This window comes from Pleurodeles waltl, chromosome 7 (genome assembly GCF_031143425.1).
Source record: "Pleurodeles waltl isolate 20211129_DDA chromosome 7, aPleWal1.hap1.20221129, whole genome shotgun sequence".
In the NCBI taxonomy this organism is placed as follows: Eukaryota; Metazoa; Chordata; class Amphibia; order Caudata; family Salamandridae; genus Pleurodeles; species Pleurodeles waltl.
This window is the reverse complement of record NC_090446.1, coordinates 975671484-975694397: the sequence shown is the minus strand read 5'-3', so window position 1 is coordinate 975694397 and position 22914 is coordinate 975671484. Positions and strand designations below refer to the sequence as shown.

Here is a 22914-nt window from a genome sequence, read left to right as displayed (position 1 = left end):
ACACCCATATAATTCCCTTGTATATGGTACTGAGGTACCCAGGGTATTAGGAGATTCCTATGGTCTGCAGCATTTCTTTTGCTACCCATAGGGAGCGCAGACAATTCTTACACCGGCCTGCCACTGCAGCCTGCGTGAAATAACATCCACATTATTTCACAGCCATTTACCACTGCACATAAGTAACTTAATAGTCACCTATATGTCTAACCTTCACTTAGTGAAGGTTGGGTGGCAAGTTACTTAGTGTGTGGGCACCCTGGCACTAGCCAAGGTGCCCCCACATCGTTCAGGGCAAATTCCCCGGACTTTGTGAGTGCGGGGACACCATGACATACGTGCACTATACATAGGTCACTACCTATGTATAGCGTCACAATGGTAACTCCGAACATGGCCATGAACATGTCTAAGATCATGGAATTGTCACACCAATGCCATTCTGGTATTGGGGGTGCAATTCCATGATCCCCTGGGTCTCTAGCACAGAACCCGGGTACTGCCAAACTGCCTTTCCAGGGTTTCCACTGCAACTGCTGCTGCTGCCAACCCCTCAGACAGGTTTCTGCCCTCCTGGGGTCCAGGCAGCCCTGGCCCAGGAAGGCAGAACAAAGGATTTCCTCTGAGAGAGGGTGTTACACCCTCTCCCTTTGGAAATAGTTGTGAAGGGCTGGGGAGGAGTAGCCTCCCCAGCCTCTGGAAATGCTTTGATGGGCACAGATGGTGCCCATCTCTGCATAAGCCAGTCTACACCGGTTCAGGGATCCCCCAGCCCTGCTCTGGCGCGAAACTGGACAAAGGAAAGGGGTGTGAGCACTCCCCTGACCAGTACCTCCCAGGGGAGGTGCCCAGAGCTCCTCCAGTGTGTCCCAAACCTCTTCCATCTTGGAAACAGAGGTGTTGGGGGCACACTGGACTGCTCTGAGTGGCCAGTGCCAGCAGGTGACGTCAGAGACCCCCTCTGATAGGCTCTTACCTTTCTTGGTAGCCAATCCTCCTTTCTTGGTAGCCAAACCTCCTTTTCTGGCTATTTAGGGTCTCTGCTTTGGGGAGTTCTTCAGATAACGAATGCAAGAGCTCACCAGAGTTCCTCTGCATCTCCCTCTTCGACGTCTACTAAGGACCGACCGCTGACTGCTCCAGGACGCCTGCAAAACCACAACAAAGTAGCAAGATGACTACCAGCAACATTGTAGCGCCTAATCACTGCCGGCTTTCTCGACTGTTTCCTGGTGGTGCATGCTCTGGGGGTCGCCTGCCTTCACCCTGCACCAGAAGCACAGAAGAAATCTCCTGTGGGTCGACGGAATCTTCCCCCTGCTAACGCAGGCACCAAAAGACTGCATCACCGGTCCTCTGGGTCCCCTCTCATCCTGACGAGCGTGGTCCCTGGAACACAGGAACTCTACCCAAGTGACTCTCACAGTCCAGTGGCCCTTCAGTCCAAGTTTGGTGGAGGTAAGTCCTTGCCTCCCCACGCTAGACTGCAAACCTGTGTACTGCGTGATTTGCAGCTGCTCTGGCTTCTGTGCACTCTTCCAGGATTTCCTTCGTGCACAGCCTAGCCTGGGCCCCTGCACTCCGTCCTGCAGTGCTCAACCCGCTGAGTTGGCCTCCGACGTCGTGGGACCCTCTTTTGTAACTCTGCGTGGACTCCGGTTCACAGATCTTCCAAGTGCCTGTTCAGGTACTTCTGTGGGTGCTGCCTGCTTCCGTGAGGGCTCTCTGAGTTGCTGAGTGCCCCTTCTGTCTCCTCCTCCAAGGGGCGACATCCTGGTCCTTCCTTGTCCTCAGCAGCACCCAAAAACCTCTAACGCGACCCTTGCAGTTAGCAAGGCTTGTTTGCGGTATTTCTGCGTGGGAACACCTCTGCAAGCTTCATCGCGACGTGGGACATCTTACATCCAAAGGAGAAGATCCTAGTCCTCTTCTTTCTTGCAGAACTCCAAGCTTCTTCTTCTATCCGGAGGCAGCTTCCTTGCACCTTAATCCGGGGTTTTCAGGGCTCCTGCATCCCCTGGACACTGTCGTGACTATTGGACTCGGTCCCCTTGCTTTGCAGGTCCTCAGGTCCAGGAATCCGTTTTCAGTGCACTGCTGGTGTTTGTTGTTCTTGCAGAATCCCCCTATCACGACTATTGTACTCTTTTGGGGTAGTAGGTGTACTTTACTCCTACTTTTCAGGGTCTTGGGGTGGGGTGTCCTGGACACCCTGACTGTTTTCTTACAGTCCCAGCGACCCTCCACAAGCTCCCATAGGTCTGGGGTCCATTCGTGATTCTCATTCCACTTTTGGAGTATATGGTTTGTGTTGCCCCTAGACCTATGTTCACCTATTGCGACCTATTGTAATTCTACACTGTTTGCATTACTTTTCTGACTCTTACTTACCTGTTTTGGGTTTGTGTACATATAACTTGTGTATATTACTTACCTTCTTACTGAGGGTACTCACTGAGATACTTGTGGCATATGGTCATAAAAATAAAGTGCCTTTATTTTTAGTAACTCTGTGTGTTGTGTGTTCTTATGATATTGTGCATATGATATAAGTGGTATAGTAGGAGCTTTGCATGTCTCCTAGTTCAGCGTAAGCTGCTTTGCCATAGCTACCTTCTATCAGTCTAAGCTGATAGAAACACCTCTATTCTACTAATAAGGGATAACTGGACCTGGCACAAGGTGTAAGTACCTTTGGTACCCACTACAAGCCAGGCCAGCCTCCTACACCCACTCCACCCCAATCTCCCTCAACTGAATATACCACTCCCTCACCCCACCTCACACCCCCATCCCACTACGCCCCACTACACCCCACTCATCTCCACCCACTCAACTCCAATCTACTCCACCACGACTTGTCTAAAACACAATGCCAAAGCCAATAGCTCTTGCAAAGGAAGATCTGTTGGCTTTCCCAATGCTTTTTGTTCTTTCAAGTTGTCCAGTTTGGGTATGCCTTCCTTTTCCACTTTACATCACTTGCTGGGCAGACATCAGCAGACCATGCATATATTCACTCCAGAGAAGTTCCTGTGATGCTTGCCAAGGTGTAATTAAAGTGGTGGCCTAAGGCAAAGTGGAGTACAGGATGCTACTCCTGGTTCTTCCTGGTCCCCAAGAATGACAGTGTCTGAGGCTGATCTGAGACATTATGAAGGCAAAGCTCAAGATAATGCTGGCCCAGTTTTGTTGTCCCTGGATCACACAAACTGTATGATGAAACCTACATTCTCACATGTGGTACCCCCAGTTTGTGATTGGATATGAACATCTCTAGTTCACCGCCGGTCCTTCTAATTCACCTCAGCCCCCAAGTGTCCATAAAAGTAATTTTGGTGGCCACAGCCCATCTTTACAGGTCAGGCTTACACATGTTCCCATAGCCTGATGATTGACTACTGAAGACGATGGGTTTACTTCAGCTTGTCTCAGACCACCTACAAACAGAATCACTGCTTTCCACCTTGGGATTCACTAAAGAGCTGAAATCACATATCTGGCCCCTTGTTGATTCTTCCCTTTATAGAGGCTATCCTACACTCTGTTGTTTTGAAGAAATATCTACCTCTATAAAAAGTCTGGGACATTTAGATTGTGATCCTGATATTTCAGACACAAACGTTTATTCAGATATGGATGTTTTTGAGATTTCGTGGTCTCCTGGCCTCCTCAATTTTGCAGTGTAAGTGGGTCTTACAGTGAAACTTTTACCGCCAATTGATGCAACAATAGAGATGCATTTTGGACATCTTCTTTATCAGCCCATGACCTTCAAGGGTGTCGGACGGATGCCATCTTGACTTGCAGGTGACCCTTCTGCTTACCTCACCAAGAAATCAGTTTAGATGGATGCGTTGACTCTAATCCCGGATGATCAAAAGGGCGAAGTGTAGATGAGACTACTCTGGTCTCCGATGGAGCAGCATCAACACTCTGGAACCGAGACAACCACCTAGTCCTCAAGGCCTTTCTGCCCAGGTCCTGATGGATAACACAATGGTGGTCATGTGGTACTACAACAGAGATGGTGGTGTGAAATCCTGTGCCCTGTGTCTGGAGTCTTCAAGGCTTTGGTGCTACCTTGGCATATATATAATGGTAAGGCCTCAGACAGGATCACTTCAATGTCAGGGCAAGCTCAGCAGGTGTCCTCCTACCAATCATGAATGGCCTTTGACAACGAGGTGGTACAGGACATCTTCACCCTGAGGGGTGTACTATTAGTAAATGTGTTTGCTATTTCAGAGAACGGCCAATACCTGGCCTTTTGCACCTTTGATTTCCATGCTCAAGGCTCCCTGGGAGGAGAGTACCCCCTCAAATTCAATTCTGGTCTCCTGTATGCATTTCAACCTCTGCCACTAATTCTGCGAGTCCTAAAAAAAGGTCAGAAGAGGCAAACTGCTCATCCGGATAGCCCTGACTGGGTGTGGAGAGTCTATGACTACAAAATCGGAGCACATGCCCTTCACTTCATTTACCTCTTCAGGGAATCTCCTGTCTCAGCAGGAGGGCAGATTTCTGCATCCAAACCTCTAAAATCTAAACTTTTCAAGCGTGTCAAGTGAGTGGAATCCACTGAAAAGTTTTGTTTGATTTTTCTGATGGAAGTGGTGAATATTTAATCTTCTCTCTGCACCCCTCCGCAAAGTCCATCTATTGTGGCTGATCATCTTCTTTTTTGAGGATAAAGAGGGGTCAGCCCTCCACAGGCAAACAGAGCTGATGTTCTGCTGTTATATTTCTGTCCTGGCAGTGCTTTGCTGTGGCCACTGTTAAGTTACCTGTCTGCCCATTTGGCCTATCTTCATTTGCCTGCTCAGGCCCTTGTTATTCAAATCCGTTGTGATGATTTTCATAAAAGGACCCTCATATGTTTCCCTCTGCTCCCTTTATTATTCCTCGGTGGGCCCTTAATTTGGTCTTTAAATTTCTTTTTGAACTGATGCACAGCTACACCCTAAGACTTTTGACTCACAAGACTGCATTTATTATTGCCATTAAATCTGTTTATCTCATCATTGAGCTGCAAGCTTTCTTGTATAGACACCAAATGTTACCTTTATTCTTGACAAACTTGACACTTTGTTCTTTACATTACATCATTCCAAGGGGAAGGAGAGGCTCCAAAATGTTGGATCCTAATTGGACCGTTTGCGCATCTGGTACTTCTAAAGACTATGATTTTGGAGACAAACAACATTTTGTTGGATTTGCACGTGCAAAGAAAGAGAAAGAAGCTAGAATCGGACCTTATCAAGCTGGATTGGCTTTTGTATCAAGCTGTGCTAGAATGTGGCCACAAAGGAACTCTCCTGAGGACCCTCTGATCTTTCCACCAGGTTGAAGATTGCTACTTCAGCTTTATCTGGGGGCCTTACAGTGTTGATCATCTACCAGGTTGCCATGTGGGTATCTGCCTATACCTTCACCGGACATTACTGTATTGACAGCTTCACAGGGAGGGCCATTTGACCTGCTTGATCCTGAAGGATAAGTTCAATGATAAACTGACATCAATGCTTAGAGGAAGCACTTTTATTTAAAGTCTGTATTGCCACGTCCATGAGGTGGAATAGATTTGTGATGGAGGCCGTTGGCACCCCCTGTCTCTGCATAATTATCTGGATACATTCTAACACCTGAGGAGACTTAAAAGGTGAGGAATTGGTGGATAGATTGAGTATCCACCAGACATAGGCCCTCATTCTGACCTTGGCGGTCTTTTCGCAAGACCGCCGAGTTACCGCCGCGGTGAAGACCGCCGACCGCGGCGGTATGCCGCTGTGCGCATTCTGACCGCTGGGAGCGTTCCGCCGGAAAACCGCCAGCAGCCACACTGGCGGTCGGCGGGAAAGTGGAGACTGGTCAACCTCCACCGCCACGCCAGCAGAACACCGCCCACAGAATTACGACCCACATTTCTGTGTGGCGGTCTTCTGTTGGCGGTCTTCTGTTGGCGGTCACCTCCCCATGGCTCCTGTCACCTCCCGGAGGACCAACGCACAAGGTAAGTTGATCGTCCGTGAGGGGAGGGGGTGGGGGGGTGTTGTGTGATGTGTGCGTGCATGGGGGTGTGCGTGTGAGTGTGTAGAGGGGGTGTGTGAGTGCGTGCATGCGGGCGGGGAGTGCTGCTGTGCCTATGGGCAATGTGTGTAGTTCGGCGGGTGCGCATGTCGGCATGTATGTGTGCGGGTATGTGTCCCCGTTGTGTATGTGTGTGTGTAGGGGGTGTGTATATGTGCATGTTGGTGGTGTGTGCATGTCGGGATGCGTGTATGTGCATGTCGGGGTGGGGGTGGGGAGGGGGTTCGTACCACCTCTGGGGGGTGGCAGGGGGGTGGAGGGTGTGGGGGGAGGACTCGGGGGGGCAGTGGGGGGTGGGGGAGACCCCTATCAGTGCCAGGGAAGGAATTCCCTGGCCCCGATAGTGCCTACCGCCATGGTTCGCATGGCGGTTCCCGAACGCCAGAAACCGCGGCGGTAAGCAGGGTCATGATACCGTTGGCGGTCTTGGGTCGACCGCCGGACCGGAGTGCGCAGACTCCAGCCCGTTGGTCATGACCGCCGTGGCTGTCGGAGTGGGGAAGTGGCGGTCGGTCGCGGCGGTGACCGCCGCGGTCAGAATGCCATTTTTAATACCGCCGGTCTGTTCGCGGTCCGACCGCCGCCTCTCCGCCGACCGCCAAGGTCAGAATGAGGGCCATAATGTTACAAAAGGTAAGTAACTTGTTTGTTGAAGTTACAGCTCTAAAGCTTCAGCTGAGGTAGTACTTTGGCCCAGAAATATGCAAACTGTGGGCTCTTTACAAATGCATTGAAGTGATGTGTGCTGACTATTGAGATGCCACTCACCAAGCACACAAAACAATTTTCTTTCATTATCTCCTTCATACCTCCTTTATAGGATAAAGAGAGTCAGGGACAAATATGAGGCAGAGCTGCAAGAGCTGGAGAGGTCAGAGAGGAAGCTACAGGAACGCTGCAATGGGCTGAAGGAACGCCTGGCGGAAGTGGAAGGCAACAATATCCGGCTTCAAGGCCTGCTGAAGCAGAAAGAAGACGAGATAGAAGACATACGGAAGGTATGGGGTGACGCTTGGGAATGTCAGATAAGTGAAGGGCATATGGAGGGTGAGAAGGACTAAGGCTGTTAGAAAAATAAAAGGGTAATGTGCATGCTGCTAGGGTGTAGGATTTGCTAACAATGTTGAAGACGTGGTATCAGGAGAGTGAGGAGCTTGGAGCATCCAGAAGGTGAGGGGCCAAAGTCTTCAAGAGATGGGGAACTGAGCCCATCAAGGGCATAAGGTATTGAGGAAGCATCGTTCTGAAGTTAGGTCCAGTACTTCCTATAATAATAAATAGATAGGTATAGTTTGCTATATTTATACATCTAGTCTCTCAGCTTTGTTTATTTTAAATTTGTTACTTACTAGTCTTTCTAAAAACTAAATAATACTAAATTACATTAATTCTAATTTATTAACTATATAAGTTGCTTGAGTCACTTTAATTTTAAATGAAATATTTTTAATCTTGTTACTATAACAAGTACTACTTATTAACATTAAATGTAGCTCAAATAAGCATTTGTTATTTAATGTAATACCTTCTAAAACATAATTTGAACTATTTTTCACTTTAATATTAGTATGTGTTAGTATTATTATTATAATATGTAGATGTGTGCATGTATGTATATATTTTTGGTATTATACTCACATATACATACACACGGCAAACAGTTGCTCTTAACGACCAGCTCCAGATGGCCAGGGGTGCTCTGTGACTTGTGCTGGTGCCACTACACTTAAATCCCCTCCCCCTTCCCCAACATCCCAGAGAAGAGCATGGCACTAGCAACTCCAATTTTTAATGTGCAAGGTAGTGCCTAGGTACAGGTTCACACCATCACTGCATTTTGGTGAAAAACAAGGAGTTTGTTCCCTAAATGCATTGAGGTTGTGAATCTATATCTCTTCACTACCTTGCACATTAAAAGATTGGAGCTACTATTGGAGTGCTGTGCTCTTTTCTGGGGTGTTAGGGAGAGGTCAGGGGGTATACATGCACATATATGTCTTTCTAATTCAAAGTGTACTTACTTATCTGTATTTTATTGTCCACATAATTTGTAGTGACTCCGGTTATAAATGAAGTAAAAACATACCTGCATGGTAATGGCTCTTTGTAAACCCTGCATGGTTGCTATGAATGGTATAACCATTGTTGTAATGCGACTGAAGTAAATGGAAAGTTAAACTCCAGGTCTCTAGGGGTAACATTGACTGATCCTTGGGATTAAAGGTAAGCGAGGTTTGAGCATCAGGTCGCTAGAGAGCTCTTCGGCTACTCCTGTTGATTAACAACAGTGGAAACAGAGAGCTCCAGGTCACTAGGGACAAGCTGACAAGCCTTGGGCCCTCAATGTAAGTTAGGATGGGGTGGGTAAACTCCAGGTCACTTTAACGCAGGCTAAACAAAATCAGAACTGAGAGCACTAGAGACTGATAAATTCATGCTATATTGTGGTACATGGAAGATGATGAGAGAGAAGCACTCTATTCATGCTCACTAGGGGCAGACTGCACAGGGCCAAGTTAATAAAGTTGTGTGCCGTTGTAGTACAGAAAGTCTACATACTATAGTTTACCCAAATGTCTGTCTCTGACAAATGAATTTTATTACAAGACCGGAGGCTCCTATTATGCTTATCTTTTCTCACTTTATTTAAAATGCAGCCAAGAACTACTAATCCCAGAAACCCGGGGAGAAAAACTACCAGATAGCGTCACAATGGGGTGACCAATCCAACAACGAGTACGCACATAAACATCTTGACTGAGAGCAACAAGCCCTCTTTTCTTGCTGCTCTCAGTCAAGATAAGTACTCTGATTGCATTATTTTTCAAAGAACATTACTAATTATTGTATGTGTTTTATGCAATGTTGGTTGTACTTTAAATTGCGTTTATTTGGTAAGCTGCACACGTGCGAACCTTGTGGTTCTTTGTTGGCCTTGCGCTTGTGCTGCTCGTGAACGTTCTTTGACGTTCGTCGGTTAGTTCTGAGGCATTTTCCCTCTAAGCGCATCGTGTGTGGCCCTGTTCGAGCGCTGTCGCATGTCTTTCGAAGCCGCCCTCCCCTAACGAGCTTCTCCGCTTGTTCTCAATCGGCCAGTGAAGGCTTTCCTTTTTGTGGCTGGGTCTGTCTGAGCACGCCCCCTCCCTCTTCCTTTCATTAGGCCCTCTCTCTGGGGTTTGTCCTCTGAATTAACCCTTTGTTGTCAGGTCTTTCTGCTTTTCAGCAGCTTTTCTGGGTTTTCTTTAGTTTTTTGATTAACCTTTCAGTCTGTTTTCAGGGTTTTTTCTTTAATAAATCAACTTATTTTATGTTATTATGTCAGGTGATGAGCAATATCAGTCCATGAAGGAAAGTTTGAAATCCTTCACTAAAGACTCTGTTCAGCATGCGGTCTCTGTGTCGATGATGGACATTTAAAAAAAATTGGAAGCCTCTCTAAAAATGTTACAGAACCCCAAAAGATGCTCCTCCTAAAATAGGTACAAAATGTGCGGCACCCCCTTATGTACCTTCCAAAGGCATTTCTGTTAAATTATGGTCTCCCACCCGAGAGGTTTTCTACGGGGCTCCCTTCCTCCCCCCTTAATATATTCAATCTTAGAGACACCAATAGTGATGGGGATGACAATTTTAATGCCACACAAGCAAATTATGATGCTTCTGATGATGGGCCTTTGGAGAAAAGGAGTAAAATTTCTCCCTCTGTGCTCTCCCCTCATCTAGTATCTGACGATCTTGTTTATCATTTTGGTGAGCCCATGTTTGACCCTATGTCAATCCACCACCCAAACTCTTCAGAGTGGTTTCCGTCCGATCATGTTTCGGATTATGTATCCTTTTATTTACAACATGCACTGGATAAGTCCTCTAGAAATAAGTTGAAGTCTGAGTGTCCTAGACCTTCCCTTCCGTTTAAGGTGGCTGATACTCCCGTGATTGATCCCAACATGCTGTTATTTTTTACTAAGTTTGGGAAGGACCCAAAGAAAGCGGTTAATAGGGCCTGGTCTAACTGCCATGATAGACTCTTAGACGTAGTTGGACCTTTAACTAGGATCCTGGATTTGGCCAAAGAGGCTAAGATGGAGGGCAATCACGTGGACCCTGAGGCGCTCTCGAACTGGGCTCAGGGAGCTTTATGTATGCTGGGCAATGCCAATGCCTATATCTCCCAGGAGCGGCGGAAAAGCCTGTTGTTGAAAATTTACCCCAAGCTTAGTTCTTTGGCAACCAAAGAGGAAGGCCCTAATGCGGTTGGCCTTTTTGGTGACTCATTTATTAAAGAAATGAGCAAATATATTTCTATGTTTACTTCCCTGGAAAAGGTGCACTCTTCAATGAAGAAGATATTTTCCCAGCGTGTTTTTGAAAGGGCCAGCAAAGGAAGGGGTCGATTTACAGGCCGTTATTCTTCAAGAGGGCAATCTCTCGGCAGAGGCTCCTTCAATCAGGGCACACAACAGAAATTCTATCAGGGGTACAAACCTCAATTCTATCTCCGACATTTCCGTGGAGGCCGTAACAGGGGATTCAGATATAAATGAGATCAGCTTGCAGGTAAGAACTTCTAATTCTGGCCTTCCTTCCATATGAAGCAGACTGGGGTCTTGTCTGCATGCTTGGCTATCTGTAACCTCGGATCCTTGGGTTATCCAAACAGTTCAAGGTCACTGTATAGAGGTTTATCAGGTTCCTTTTAAATCTCACTTAGACAAAACGAGCTATAGAAAAGATTTCCTTCGACTCTTCGGGGTTCCTCAGTACCATCTTTTTGGTTCAGAAAAAGAACAACAAACATCGTCCAGTGATAAACCTGAGTCTCTTCAAAAATTTTGTGGTTTACCATAATTTCAAGATGGAGACTATTCTCCATCTTAGAGAGCTTCTGCTTCACAACGACTGGTTGGTCCATCTGGACCTCCAAGACGTGTATCTCTCCGTATCCATTCATCCTTCCTACAGGAAATTTCTTCAGTTCCAATTGGGGACCTCCTTCTTTTGGTTCAAAACTCTCCCTTTCTGTCTTTCATCAGCTCCTTGGTGCTCCATGAAGATCCTCAAACCCGTAGTAGCCTTCCTTCCATGGGCAAGGGAAAAGACTCATAGTCTATCTGGCCGATTTGCTCATCATGGCACAAGACAAGTCTTGTCTGTTGGATCAAGTAAACTTTTGCCGGGACCTTTTGTCAAGGCTGGGGTTTCTTATAAATCTTCAAAAATCGATTCTAGTTCTGTCCCAGCATCTCGAATTTTCAAATTTCTCGGTTTTATAGTGAACACTGTTGATTCAGTGCTTCAACTCCCTCAAAAGAAGGTGACTCTGATAAAGAAAGAGATATGTCACGCCTTAGCTATCACTCTCTGTTCCCTCAGGTCCGTAGCTCATTTGTGGGTCTTTTTTCCTCCTCCATTTAGGCCATCTTTCTGGGGCCTCTTCATTACAGGGCTCTTCAAAGATCTGTCACCTTCAAAAGGGTCTAGCCTGTACTCCGAGTCCAGAGAAGAGCTTTGCGGGTGGATGAGTCACTTAGACGCCTGGAACGGGAGAATTATTTTCTCTGCTGCCCCAAATCTTGTCTTAGAGTCAGATGAAAGTCTGACGGGTTGGGGTGTAAGATGTGGTCAACTCTCGAGTGGGGGTCCATGGTCCGTTCAGGAGTCCTCTCTGCAAATCAGTTGTTTAGAGATGCTTGCAGGTTCCTTTGCCATCCAGTCCTTTATAAAAGACAGAGTAAAATGCTCAGTCCTTCAGAGAATGGACAACCTGTCTGCTGTCAAGTATATCAGTCGTCTGGGCGGAACGAGGTCCAAACCTCTGGCTCTCATGGCCAGGAGCCTGTGGGAATACTGTCTCCCAAGGAATATCTCGGTCAAGGCGGAGTATCTCCCAGGCAAGCTGAACGTGGTCGCAGATTGGTTTTCCAGGCATATCTACGACTCAAGCGATTGGAGACTTCATCCTTCCGTATTCAGTCATCTTTCTTTGATCTTCGGTCCCATGTCCATAGACCTCTTTGCTTCCTGGATCAACATTCTTTTTTCTTCAGCTGGATGCCGGATCTGTTAGCGGTTGCTACGGATGCTTTCCTTCAGCCACGGCCATCTTCTTTTCTCCTTTATGCCTTTCCCCCTTTCCTCTGGGTGCTAGCTCAGGCCCGCAGGCAGCATGCTTCCCTAGTTCTGATCACTCCTTTCTGGCAATCCCAACCTTGGTACCCAACTCTGTTGGAGCTTTTTTCAGATCTTCTAGTTTTGATCCCACTGTTTCCCGATTTGCTCTTGAACCCCCAGGGTCTTCCTCACAGTCTTATCTTAGATGGCTCCCTGCATCTCATAGCGTGGAGGATTTCGGGGCTTCCTGGAGAATCCTAGGAATTTCGAGCTAAGCTGTTCAGTTCATCCAACAATCCTGGGCTCCGGGTACAACAAGGGTTTACAAATCTGGTTGGTTGGTCTGGTGTAGTTGGTGTATGGACAGGGATTCAGATCCCTTTTCTGCAGATGTAACCTTGGTGGTGAATTTTCTGGCTTCTTTGGCTTAATAAGGTAAGGCTTATCGCACTGTCAATACTTACAGGTCCGCGATCTCTTCATAACATGTCAGGGTGGATGGAAGGCCTGTTGGAGAACATCCTTTGGTTTGTCGCCTATTAAAGGGAGTGCGCTTTGCTAAACCTCTGTGCCTAAATACAATGTTATGTGGGATGTTGACTCAGTACTTCGTTTATTTCTCACATGGCCGGATAATGCTGATGTCTGCCAAGTTGACTATGCTCTTGTGTTTAGCTTCTATTAAATGGGTGTCCGATGTTAAGGCCCTGGATGTTTCCTTTTTCCATTATTCCTCTCTAGGTGTTTATTTTCAATTCACTAGGCGTACCAAAACCAACTTATCCACTGTACATTACCCCTTTTTTCCCCTCTCAACCTAAATTGTGTGTTGTTAATTGTTTGAAAACTTACATTTCTCGAACTGCAGATCTCAGAACTTCCTCCTCTTCCCAGTTGCTTATTTCCCTTCAGAAACCCCACAAACCAGTCTCAGCTCCCACCTTGGTTCGCTGGGTTAGATGGCTCATGTCCCTGGCCGGTGTCTCTACCCTTTCTTATGGCACTCATTCGGTGAGTGCGGCTGCGGCCTCTCGGGCCTTTTGGGCAGGCGCTTGTTTACAGGACATTCTCAGATCTGCAGATTGGTCAAACGTTAGTACGTTTAGGACTTTTTATTGTAAACCTGTAGATCATCCAGTGTACACTGTTATTTCACTGCTTTAGACAAGCATAATAGGAGCCTCCGGTCTTGTAATAAAATTTAGATTTTCCTAGCCTTGGTGTCTGAAAGGCTAGATTTTATTAAAGACACGGAGGCGAGTATTATCCCACCTCATTTGGTTTTAACCCTCCCTGTTGCTTCTTCTGCAGTTGCCATGCCTTCAACGAGCTCCGCTGCATCTGGCTGATCCACATCCGGTTTCTCCTGGTCTGTTGCCTCCATATCAAAGTTCTGGGTCGGCAGGTCTTCTTCCTCAGCTCCTGATGGACTTCTTTAAAGATTTCTTCTCAGCTCTACTGACTCTGTACATAGTTTTATTTTTGCTATCTGATCCTGTTTTTGACGGACTCTCGCAAGAAAAGAGGGCTTGTTGCTCTCAGTCAAGATGCTTATGTGCATACTCGATGTTGGATTGGTCACCCCATTGTGACGCTATCTGGTAGTTTTTCTCCCAGGGTTTTGTGGATTTGTAGTTCTTGGCTGCTGTTTATTAAAGTGAGAAAAGATAAGCATAATACTTGCCTCCGTGTCTTTAATAAAATCTAGCCTTTCAGACACCAAGGCTAGGAAAATCTCAATTCCTAGCCTCACTTCTTTCATTACTATTCAACATTTTCCTAAGTATTAATTAGTTTCTTTGCCTTGAAGGTGAAAGACCGATTAACCGAAGAGAGGAACAGCTTGTCTGAGGTGATTCGTCAAGAGTTTGCAGACAGGTTGGTGTTAACGGAAGAAGAAAACAAAAGGTTGAAGACGGAAGCATCAGAAATGAGAGCGAGGCATCGCATGGAGTTGGAAAGGATCAGTCAGGACAAGGAAGAGGAGCTGGAGGAAGTTCACAAGAGGTGAGAGCCAATACAAGGGGTTCAAAACACACAGAATTTGCTTTCCAATGATGTCCATCTCATGATATCTTGTCTATCATACCGTATCATAAGCCTCAAGCCAGAATCTCAATCTGCCTAGTTGGGGTTTCAGACATAATAATCCACCGGATAGGACCTTGAGGTCTTGCGAATCTCTGTTTACTTTTGCAGCAGTCAAACAACTGAACTTATCAGAACTTTTTCTTCTGCTGTGAACTGCTGCTCATTCAAGTTTTAACTGCAGAGCACCAAGGCCTTCTTCTCTGTGCAGCTGATAGATAGTCTATTTTAAATCGCCCACCAATTTAGAATAGACTTGCTGGTGAAATTTAAGTATAACATTTTTAGTTCCTTTTTTTGATGGACTTTAGTGTACCCACGGGAAAACACAGTAATTACACAGTAAATATATCTGCGTTCTTCAATCAGTGTACACAAAACTTGACACTGTTTTCTGCCACTAACCATATGTTTGCATGTCATAAAACCACAGTTTCAACATCGTACTCATAAAAAAGACAGTCACCACCCTACTGTTATGTGAAAGTCAGGCTAAATAAAGTTGAAAAGATTAGTCTTTTGAAATATTGAATGTTGTGAGATGGTCATGGTCTGATAAATCCGCAAGGGTAGAGCATTCCAAATTCAATATACATGGGCGGAGAAGGCCTAATTTGTTTTTTAACATTATGAATCTTGTACTGTGTAATTAAAATGAAATTTTCACTGTGAGCAGCAAACCATCCCCCTTAAGTGAAAACTCTGATTCCAGCTATTCAAGTCCATTAAATTGTAAAGCCTTCAAAAATTGATAACTTTTGTAAATAGAACCTCTGGGAGTGTTTAACAAATGTAACAGTTGTAAGAGTTTTTCAGGCAATGTCCAGTTGTCCCTCATGGGCATGCCATTCGATGGTACTCCGTTATTTGGAGACAAGGCAGACCGTGCTCCTAAGCAGTTGAAGGAGAGCAAAGCTACAGCACACTCCTTAGGATTATCTGCCCCACTTGCCAGCCGCATCAGCCCTACAGTGGTTTTGGCAGTGGTACCTCATGCCGCCAGCCAATACACCTTCAGCATAGTGCTCAGCAGATTTGTGGTCGCGGACGGGATGTCCACTGCCCCAACATCCAAGATCAAAGTGCTGCCCTGTCCTCTGCCCTCCCCCCTACAGCCCCACCTGAAAAATCCCTTTGCAGAGGTGCCCTTAGTGGAGCACAGCCACCAAGAGGGAGGAAGAATCTGACTATTCTTGTTGGGATGGCAGGCCATAACACCAGACAAGTGGGCCCTGCAAATTGTTCATAAGGGCTATGCCCTGCCCTCCCGTTACCAATCGCCGCCCCGTGCGCCGTCTCCCCTAACAAGTGACGGAGGACCATCTTGCTGTTTTGCAGCAGGACGTGCAAGCCCTTTTGGATAAAGGGGTGGCAGAAGTATATCATGGTTGTTATTACTGCTACTTTCTGGTGCCATAGAAGGACAGAGGCTTTTGCTCTATTTTAGACCTGTGCCCCCTCTAATCCTCGATCCGGAAGGAGTAATTCAGAATGCTCACTCTGGCCTAGGTTTTGTTGGCCCTAGACCCAGAAGACTGGATGGTAGTGTTAGACCTGCAAGACACCTATTGACACATACCTGTCCTGCCGACCCACCGCAGTTACATGCAGTTTGTGGTGGGACAGGAGCATTTTCAGTTTGCTATGCTCCCTTTTCGTCTCACTAGTGCCCTTCGAGTGTTTACGAAAGTCCTGATGGTGGTGGCAGCACACCCTCGGAGGCCAGGACTGTCAGTCTTCCACTACCCCGATGACTGGCTGCTGAAGGCAGGCACTTCCTAGGCAGTCTTCAACCACCCTCAGACTAGGATGAACCTCCTATGATCTTTGTGGTTTACTGTCAACGTGCTGAAGTCACACTTCACTCCTTAGACACACCCCTACATCAAAATCATTCTTGAAATGGTTTGGTTTTGTATCTTTCTCCAGGGAAAGAAAGTCCACGACATTCAGGCTGTGATCCAGATCTTTTACCCTTGGCCCTGGATTTCAGTGAGGTCAACTCTGAGGCTGCTGGCACTGATAACTTCCTGCATTCTGCTGGTTGAGCACGCCCGGTGGCATATATGGGATTTGGAGTGGGATTTGAAGTCTCAGTGGGCCCAACATCAAGGGGACCTCTCCGACCACCTTTAGATTTTGGAGGAGACTATACAGGATCAGCAGTGGTGGTTGCTGGACCGCAGTTGAGTCAGCTGTAGAACCCTCTCCCTTCCCACACAGAGCTGACATCCCTGCTTTTGGGTTGGGGCTGCCATCTAGGAGATGTGGAGATCACAGACCTCTGGTCTCCAGAAGAGTCCCAGCTCCATATCAACCTTCTGGAACTGAGGGCCAGATGATTGACTTTGAAAGCCTTCCTTTCATTCATCAAGGGAAGGATGGTACACGTGCTCACAAAAAACATCATCTGGTACTGCAGCAAACAGGGTGCCGTGGGGTCATGGACTTTGTGCCAAGAGTCCTTGCACCTCCAGATTTGGTTGGACCACAACTGAATTTTCCTGAACCATCTGGCAGGATCATTGAATGCTAGGGTGGGCAAGCTCAGTCGTCAGCACCTATCAGATCACAAATGGCGGGTATACCTGGAGGTGGCACAGGATCTCTTCCATGAATAGGAAGAACCTTGGCACAATCTGTTTGTCACTGCAGAGAATGCGCAATGCTAGCACTTTTGCACATTGGAGTTTCCTAGGCATCTATCGCTTGGAAACTAGTTCTCCTAGTGTGGAATTGGGACTCCTGTACCCCTCTCTGCTGATACCACTAGTGCCCCACCTATTGAAGAAACGTAGGAACGACCAGGTCCAAGTCACCCTTTTGGCCCCAAATTGAGCATGGAGGGCATGGGTCTGAGCATCTGTCCTCTAATCAGGCTGTCTCTTCTAGAAGATCTGTTTTTGTTGCAGTAGCATGGCAGGGTTCTGCACCTGGGGCTTCACAAGCTTCACCTCCATGCATGGAGATTGAGGAGCGACAGCTGAACAAGTTTGACTTTCCTCCATAAGTGTTAGATTTAATTTTGCCAGCCTGGCGTTCCTCGACCAAAACTGTCATTCACCTGTCATTGGGACAAATTTGTGGCTTGGTGTTTTACCCCCTTCAGGTTAAGTTATCTCACATTTGGTTGTTTGTTTTGTCCTTAGTTCGAGGGCTTGCCCAGGACACAGTGAAAGGGTACCATTCTGCTCGTTCGGCTTTATTGCGATTGCCGGACCAGCCCTTTTTGGTAAAGTCTCCTAAAATGAGATTTTTGAAAGGGTTACATGTGTTTCCTCCCTCCTCCTTCACCATGCCACAGTGAAATATTAACTTGGTTCTCAAACTTCTAATGTGCACTCTATTTGAGCTGCTTCACAGCTGCCCTTTAATGCTCCTCAGCCCCAAGACAGTGTTTGTCATTGTAATAAAATGTGTGCTGCATGTGAATGAGCTTCAAGCTCTCTGTGTCAACCGCTCTGTACACCACCTTCAGCCAAGAAAAACTGGTTCTGGAGACTCAGCAGCCTTTCTGCTGAATCACTCTGTCTGCTTTGTCAAAGGAGGAGGAGAGACTCCATCACTTAAACCCAAGAGAGTGCTGAGGGTCAACACAGATTGTACCAAAGAACACAGAGTAGACAATCTGCGGTTTGTGAGGTTTGGTAGAGGAAAAAAAGGAAAGACTTCAGTAGAGAACAATCTCCCACTGGATTGTGCTCCCCATTAGGATCTTATGAATTGGCTAAAAAGTAGCCTGCAGGAGAAGCTACCACTCCGTTAGCATGTGGAGTCCCTGTCCTAGATATTTGCCAGGTGGCTACACGGGTGTCCCTCCATACGTTCATGAATTGTCTGGACAGTCAGGTCCTCCTGAGAAGGGCATTTTGTGCGCTCAGTTCTACAGGACTTTCTGGTTTGAATACATTTACAGCCGACCTTTAATTAGGTACTGCTTTGATATTGGTTCACAAGGTTAAGGACACAATCACAATTCAGTAGAGAGATCAGCCTATATGAATCACAATGCTTGGGATTTTTTCCCGGTTTAAAAATTAATGTAATGATAGCTTCCTTCCAAGAGCTGGGGAGTGCACCTCCTTCTTCAAAAATATCATTAAAAAGTTTATTATACTTCCCCCCCAATACTTTATAAATTTCAGCTGGTAACCCATCCGGTCCTGGGGCTTTCCTTGACTTCCCTGATTGTATACATCGCAGCACTTCTTCTTGCCCAATTGATTAATTGAGAGCTATATTTTCCTGTTCCTTTAAACTCGTTAACCCAAGATCTTTTAACCATATTTTACCATTCCTGGTGACACTTCTAAATTCTCTATATAAAGTTCTTCAAAATAATTTCGTAAGGACTCTCGAATCTCCTCACTACTCTTACAAAGTTGTCCTGTCCTTTTATCATAGATTTTTCCTACGTTATTCCTCACCAGATTTGTCTTTGTTTTCCAGGCCAATAATTTTCCACGGTTTTCCCCATACCCAAAGTGTACTAAGCTATTTGCCTCGCATCTTGCATTATCCCTTGCGTCTATCACTGCTAGAAGCTCAAACCTTAAATTCTGGTGTGCCCTACGAAGTTCTTCTATTTCTCCCTCTTCATGATCTTGATCTATGAGGTCCAGCGCTACTTGTTGTATCCTTTTTTCCAATCGGCTGATCTCATCCTTATACACAGTCCTTTTAATATGTGCTGCCCTCACCAATGTACCCCTCAGAAAAGCTTTAAAAGTATTTCATACCACGGCTAAACAGGATGACCCTCTATTAATCCTAAAAAATCCTCGACATCTGCTCTTAATCCTGTTACTATATCTTCGTCTGATAGGAGGGTTCTATCTAAGGTCCACCTGCCCTGAGCTAGTCCCCCCCCTTTAACCTAATACTCAGACTAACTGCAGAATGATCAGATAGGTGAACCCCTACGTGAGCTATATCTTCCACCCAATCTTTCAGATTCCCATCAACCAACACATAGTCAATTCTAGATTGATGTCTATATTTTTTTATTGATGTAAGTATACCCCTGCTCTAATCCCATCCTCTCTCTCCATATATCAAGCACGCCCAACTGAGACACCATCATTAATACCTGGGATTGCATCTTTTCGTTAAACTTTGATCTACTACCAGAGGATCTACCTAACTTGTAATTCAGTACTACATTAAAGTCTCCCATCCATATTATAGGATCCGGAAATTGTATGAATTGTTTAAACAGTTCCTCCAAAGGTGCAGGGTCATCCTTATTAGGCCCATAGTAACTCACCAGCGTAAATGCGAAATCAAAGGCCATTAGTTTTCCAATAATCAACCTATCTAATTTATCTACTACTCCACTCTGAAAGGAGATTTTAGGGTGATTTTTAATTATGATAGCCACCCCTTTGCTACCCCCAGCCTGGGTTGTGCTTGAAATCGCTGTACCCATTTACATGATTTAAATAGATTGGCGCATTCTTCGTTAGACAAGTGTGTTTCTTGTAAAATCAAAACGTTACTTTGGGTGTCTCAAGTATTGCAGCAGTCCTTTCTGTCTGTTGATTACCCTTAGGCGGCTAATATTCCAGGACAGAAGCCTCAACTCATTTCCTCCAGTCATCTATATCTTCCAATCTTCCAACAAACTTCAGGCCTTCCAAAATATGCCTACCGAGGACACTTTTTTTATTTTCTACTTTTTTTTTTTTTTTTTCTTTTTCCCAATGCTCCCCCACCCTGTTATTATTCCCCTATCAAACCGCTCCCTCATCCGTCCCCTCCCTGAGAGAACCCACCCTATTTCCTTTGATTTAAGTGAAAAAAAAACACCCCTCCAGAGGTCACCCACTAGGCCTGTGTTTACGGACTACAAAAATGTCATCCTTGTATTAAGTGCTAGTCATCCTTTCCTTCTCGAAGTCTATTTTAATGAATTTGTCTACATCTCTGCTGTCTCTAAAGTTATGCATTTTATTATTAGCCATTACTCTCAAGGAGGCTGGGAATTTTAATTGGGTTGGAGCAGTCAGGCTTAACTGGAAAGCAGTGTGTAAAGTATTTGTGCAACCCTTCAAGCAGAAAGTCAAAACACAACACAAAATCAATTCGACCCCAGGTTAGAAAAATAGAACTTAATTTAATAAATGAAACAAGACCAAAACAGCAAAAATCTATTAAGTAGAAGTTAAGTTATGAACTTTAAAAAAATAAACTGTAAAACAGCACTTGACCGGGACAAAGTCAAAAGTTCAGGCCGACTGTGGTTCAGCGGGCTTAACTGGGTCCCTGTAGCTGGCCTGTGCGCCATCAAAGTACCTGGCTGCAGAGCATTATGTGGATCCGAAACAAAGATGCGTTGCACAAATGGGGTGGTTCCAAGATGCGGTGAGGCTGTATTGTGAAATCCTGATTCATCTTAGTCAAAGATCCTGTTGACTGGGCTTGCGATACGAAGACCGTGCTGAGGATGCGTGGCGCAGTTGAGGTATTGCATTGTTCTGACCTACGAAGTAGCAGGGATGCAGACGTTAGACGTTGTTGAGGCTGCCATCGGCGAGGGATGTGAAGACCTTGCGCCATGGAAAGCCTTGCATAGGTGCTGTTCTGAAGGTGATTCGCAGGTCCCAATATGCAGTGATGCAAAATCTGTTGCACTGGTTCCAACCCACGCAGTTGCAGTGATATACCTGTTCACCTCTACACAGCAGCGAGGATGCATCAGTTTTGCTCCCACAGCAGAAGATGAGTTGATTCCACTGGAGCAAGCACCTTAGGCCCACTTCCAAGGGTCCAGGACTGGGGTGGCACCATTTAGCAGGACAGACTCACAGATGGCGGAGACCAGGTGCAGAAGCAGGATGGTTGGAAGTCTTTGATGTCCCCGAGACTTCAGATCAGTAGGCCAGCCAATTTAGCTTTACAGTCACTCTGGGTTCTGGGTTGAAGCGATACTGGTCCAGACCTTTTCACTCCCAGGCAAGAGGGCAGTAGGCACAGGTCTGCTCATCAAAGCAGGAGTCCAGCAAAACAGCAGTCTAGCAGAGTGGCAGGCCTTCAGTAGCACAGCAGTCCTTCTTCCTGGCAGAGGACCAGTAGGGAGACTTCAAAGGCAGCCCTTTGAAGTCCACAAAGACCTTGCCTTTGGCTCCAAACTCATTAATGGGAGTTATGCAGCCCTTTGTGGGGACAGAACACAGCCTATTCAGGCGTAACTGCAACTGTGCCTAGCTCCTGCCTCCCATCCTCCCAGGGTTACCCATCAAGACATACCTAAGCTCCCATTGTGTAGGGCTGTCTAGAGAAGGAATTCGCAAAGCCCAGCAGTCACCTGCCCCAGAGAAGCGATCAGAGACAGGCAGCAGGCACCAAATGGCTAAAGTCAGAAAATGACAACGTTCTAAAAAGGGCATTTTCAGATTTGCAATTTAAAATCTGACTTAATTTTGGATTTTTAATTGTGATTCCAACCACCAAACTTGGAAAATCTATCACCCCAGGACATGTAAAACTTAAAAATACATGTACATGTTCAACTTTTTAAATGCACGGCACCCTTTCCTTGGGGCTGTCCAGGGCCTAATGTATTAGAAAGGAAGGTTTGGGCCTGGCAAAAGGTTTATTTTGCCAGGTCGACATGGCACTTCAAACTGCACACACATGCTCTGCAATAGCAGGCTTAGACATGTTTAAAGGGCTACTGAAGTGGGTGGCAGAATAAGTGCTGCAGGCCCACAAAATTTAATTTACAGACCTTGGGCACAGGTAGTGCACTTTACTTGGGACCTATTGGTAAATTAAATATGCCAAGTGGGTATATGCCATTGTTACCATGTTTTAAGGAAAGAGCACAAGCACTGGTTAGTAGTGGTAAAGTGCACACAGTCCTAAAGCCAACAAAAACAAATTCAGCAAAAAAGGGAGGGGAAGCAAAAAGTCTGGACATGACCCTGTAAAAAGGTCAATTTCCAACTATCCGTAACAGCTTCACAGGAAACAAGGCACACGCTCGGGAGAAGTTTTGAACTTGATTTATTCCATCAAACAACAGCCCTTGCATAACGTTTTGGCCACCAGACCTTGATCATGCATCAAGGCTAAAACGCGTCACGGGGCAGTTGTTTGCAGAAATAAATCAACTTCAAATCTCCTCCTGAGTGCGCGCTTTGTTTTCTGTGAAGCTGTTCAGGTTATGCTTTTATCAGCAGCCGAACCCGACACAATGCGCCACCCCCACTGGGAATCATGAACTGTAGTAGCATGTTTGTGGAATATATATATATATATATGTATATATATATATATATATATATATATATATATATATATATATATATACGTGTGTATATATATGTGTTCGATGGCATGTGTAGCTGCAGATACATATGCTGTGCATTATGCTGCCATCTAGTGTTGGGCTCGGAGTGTTACAAGTTGTTTTTCTTCGAAGAAGTCTTTTCGAGTCACGAGACCGAGGGACTCCTCCCTTTCGGCTCCATTGCGCATGGGCGTCGACTCCATCTTAGATTGTTTTTTTTCCGCCATCGGGTTCGGACGTGTTCCTCTTCGCTCCGTGTTTCGGTTCGGAAAACTTAGTTAACAATCGGAAAATTTGACGGTATTGTTTGTGCTCAGTATCGGGTTAGTGAT

General features: G+C 45.9%; 1 protein-coding gene across 4 annotated transcripts in view; it reads left to right on the top strand.

Annotated features, from left to right (window-relative positions):
* CEP131 (centrosomal protein 131) overlaps positions 1-22914 on the top strand; it is a 313831-nt gene that overhangs the window by 261709 nt on the left and 29208 nt on the right. For all 4 annotated transcript variants that reach the window (XM_069199754.1, XM_069199751.1, XM_069199752.1 and 1 more), the window contains 2 exons: positions 6911-7088; positions 14012-14208. In XM_069199754.1, coding sequence (XP_069055855.1) covers positions 6911-7088; positions 14012-14208 — 375 coding nt within the window. The remainder of the gene's footprint in view (positions 1-6910; positions 7089-14011; positions 14209-22914) is intronic.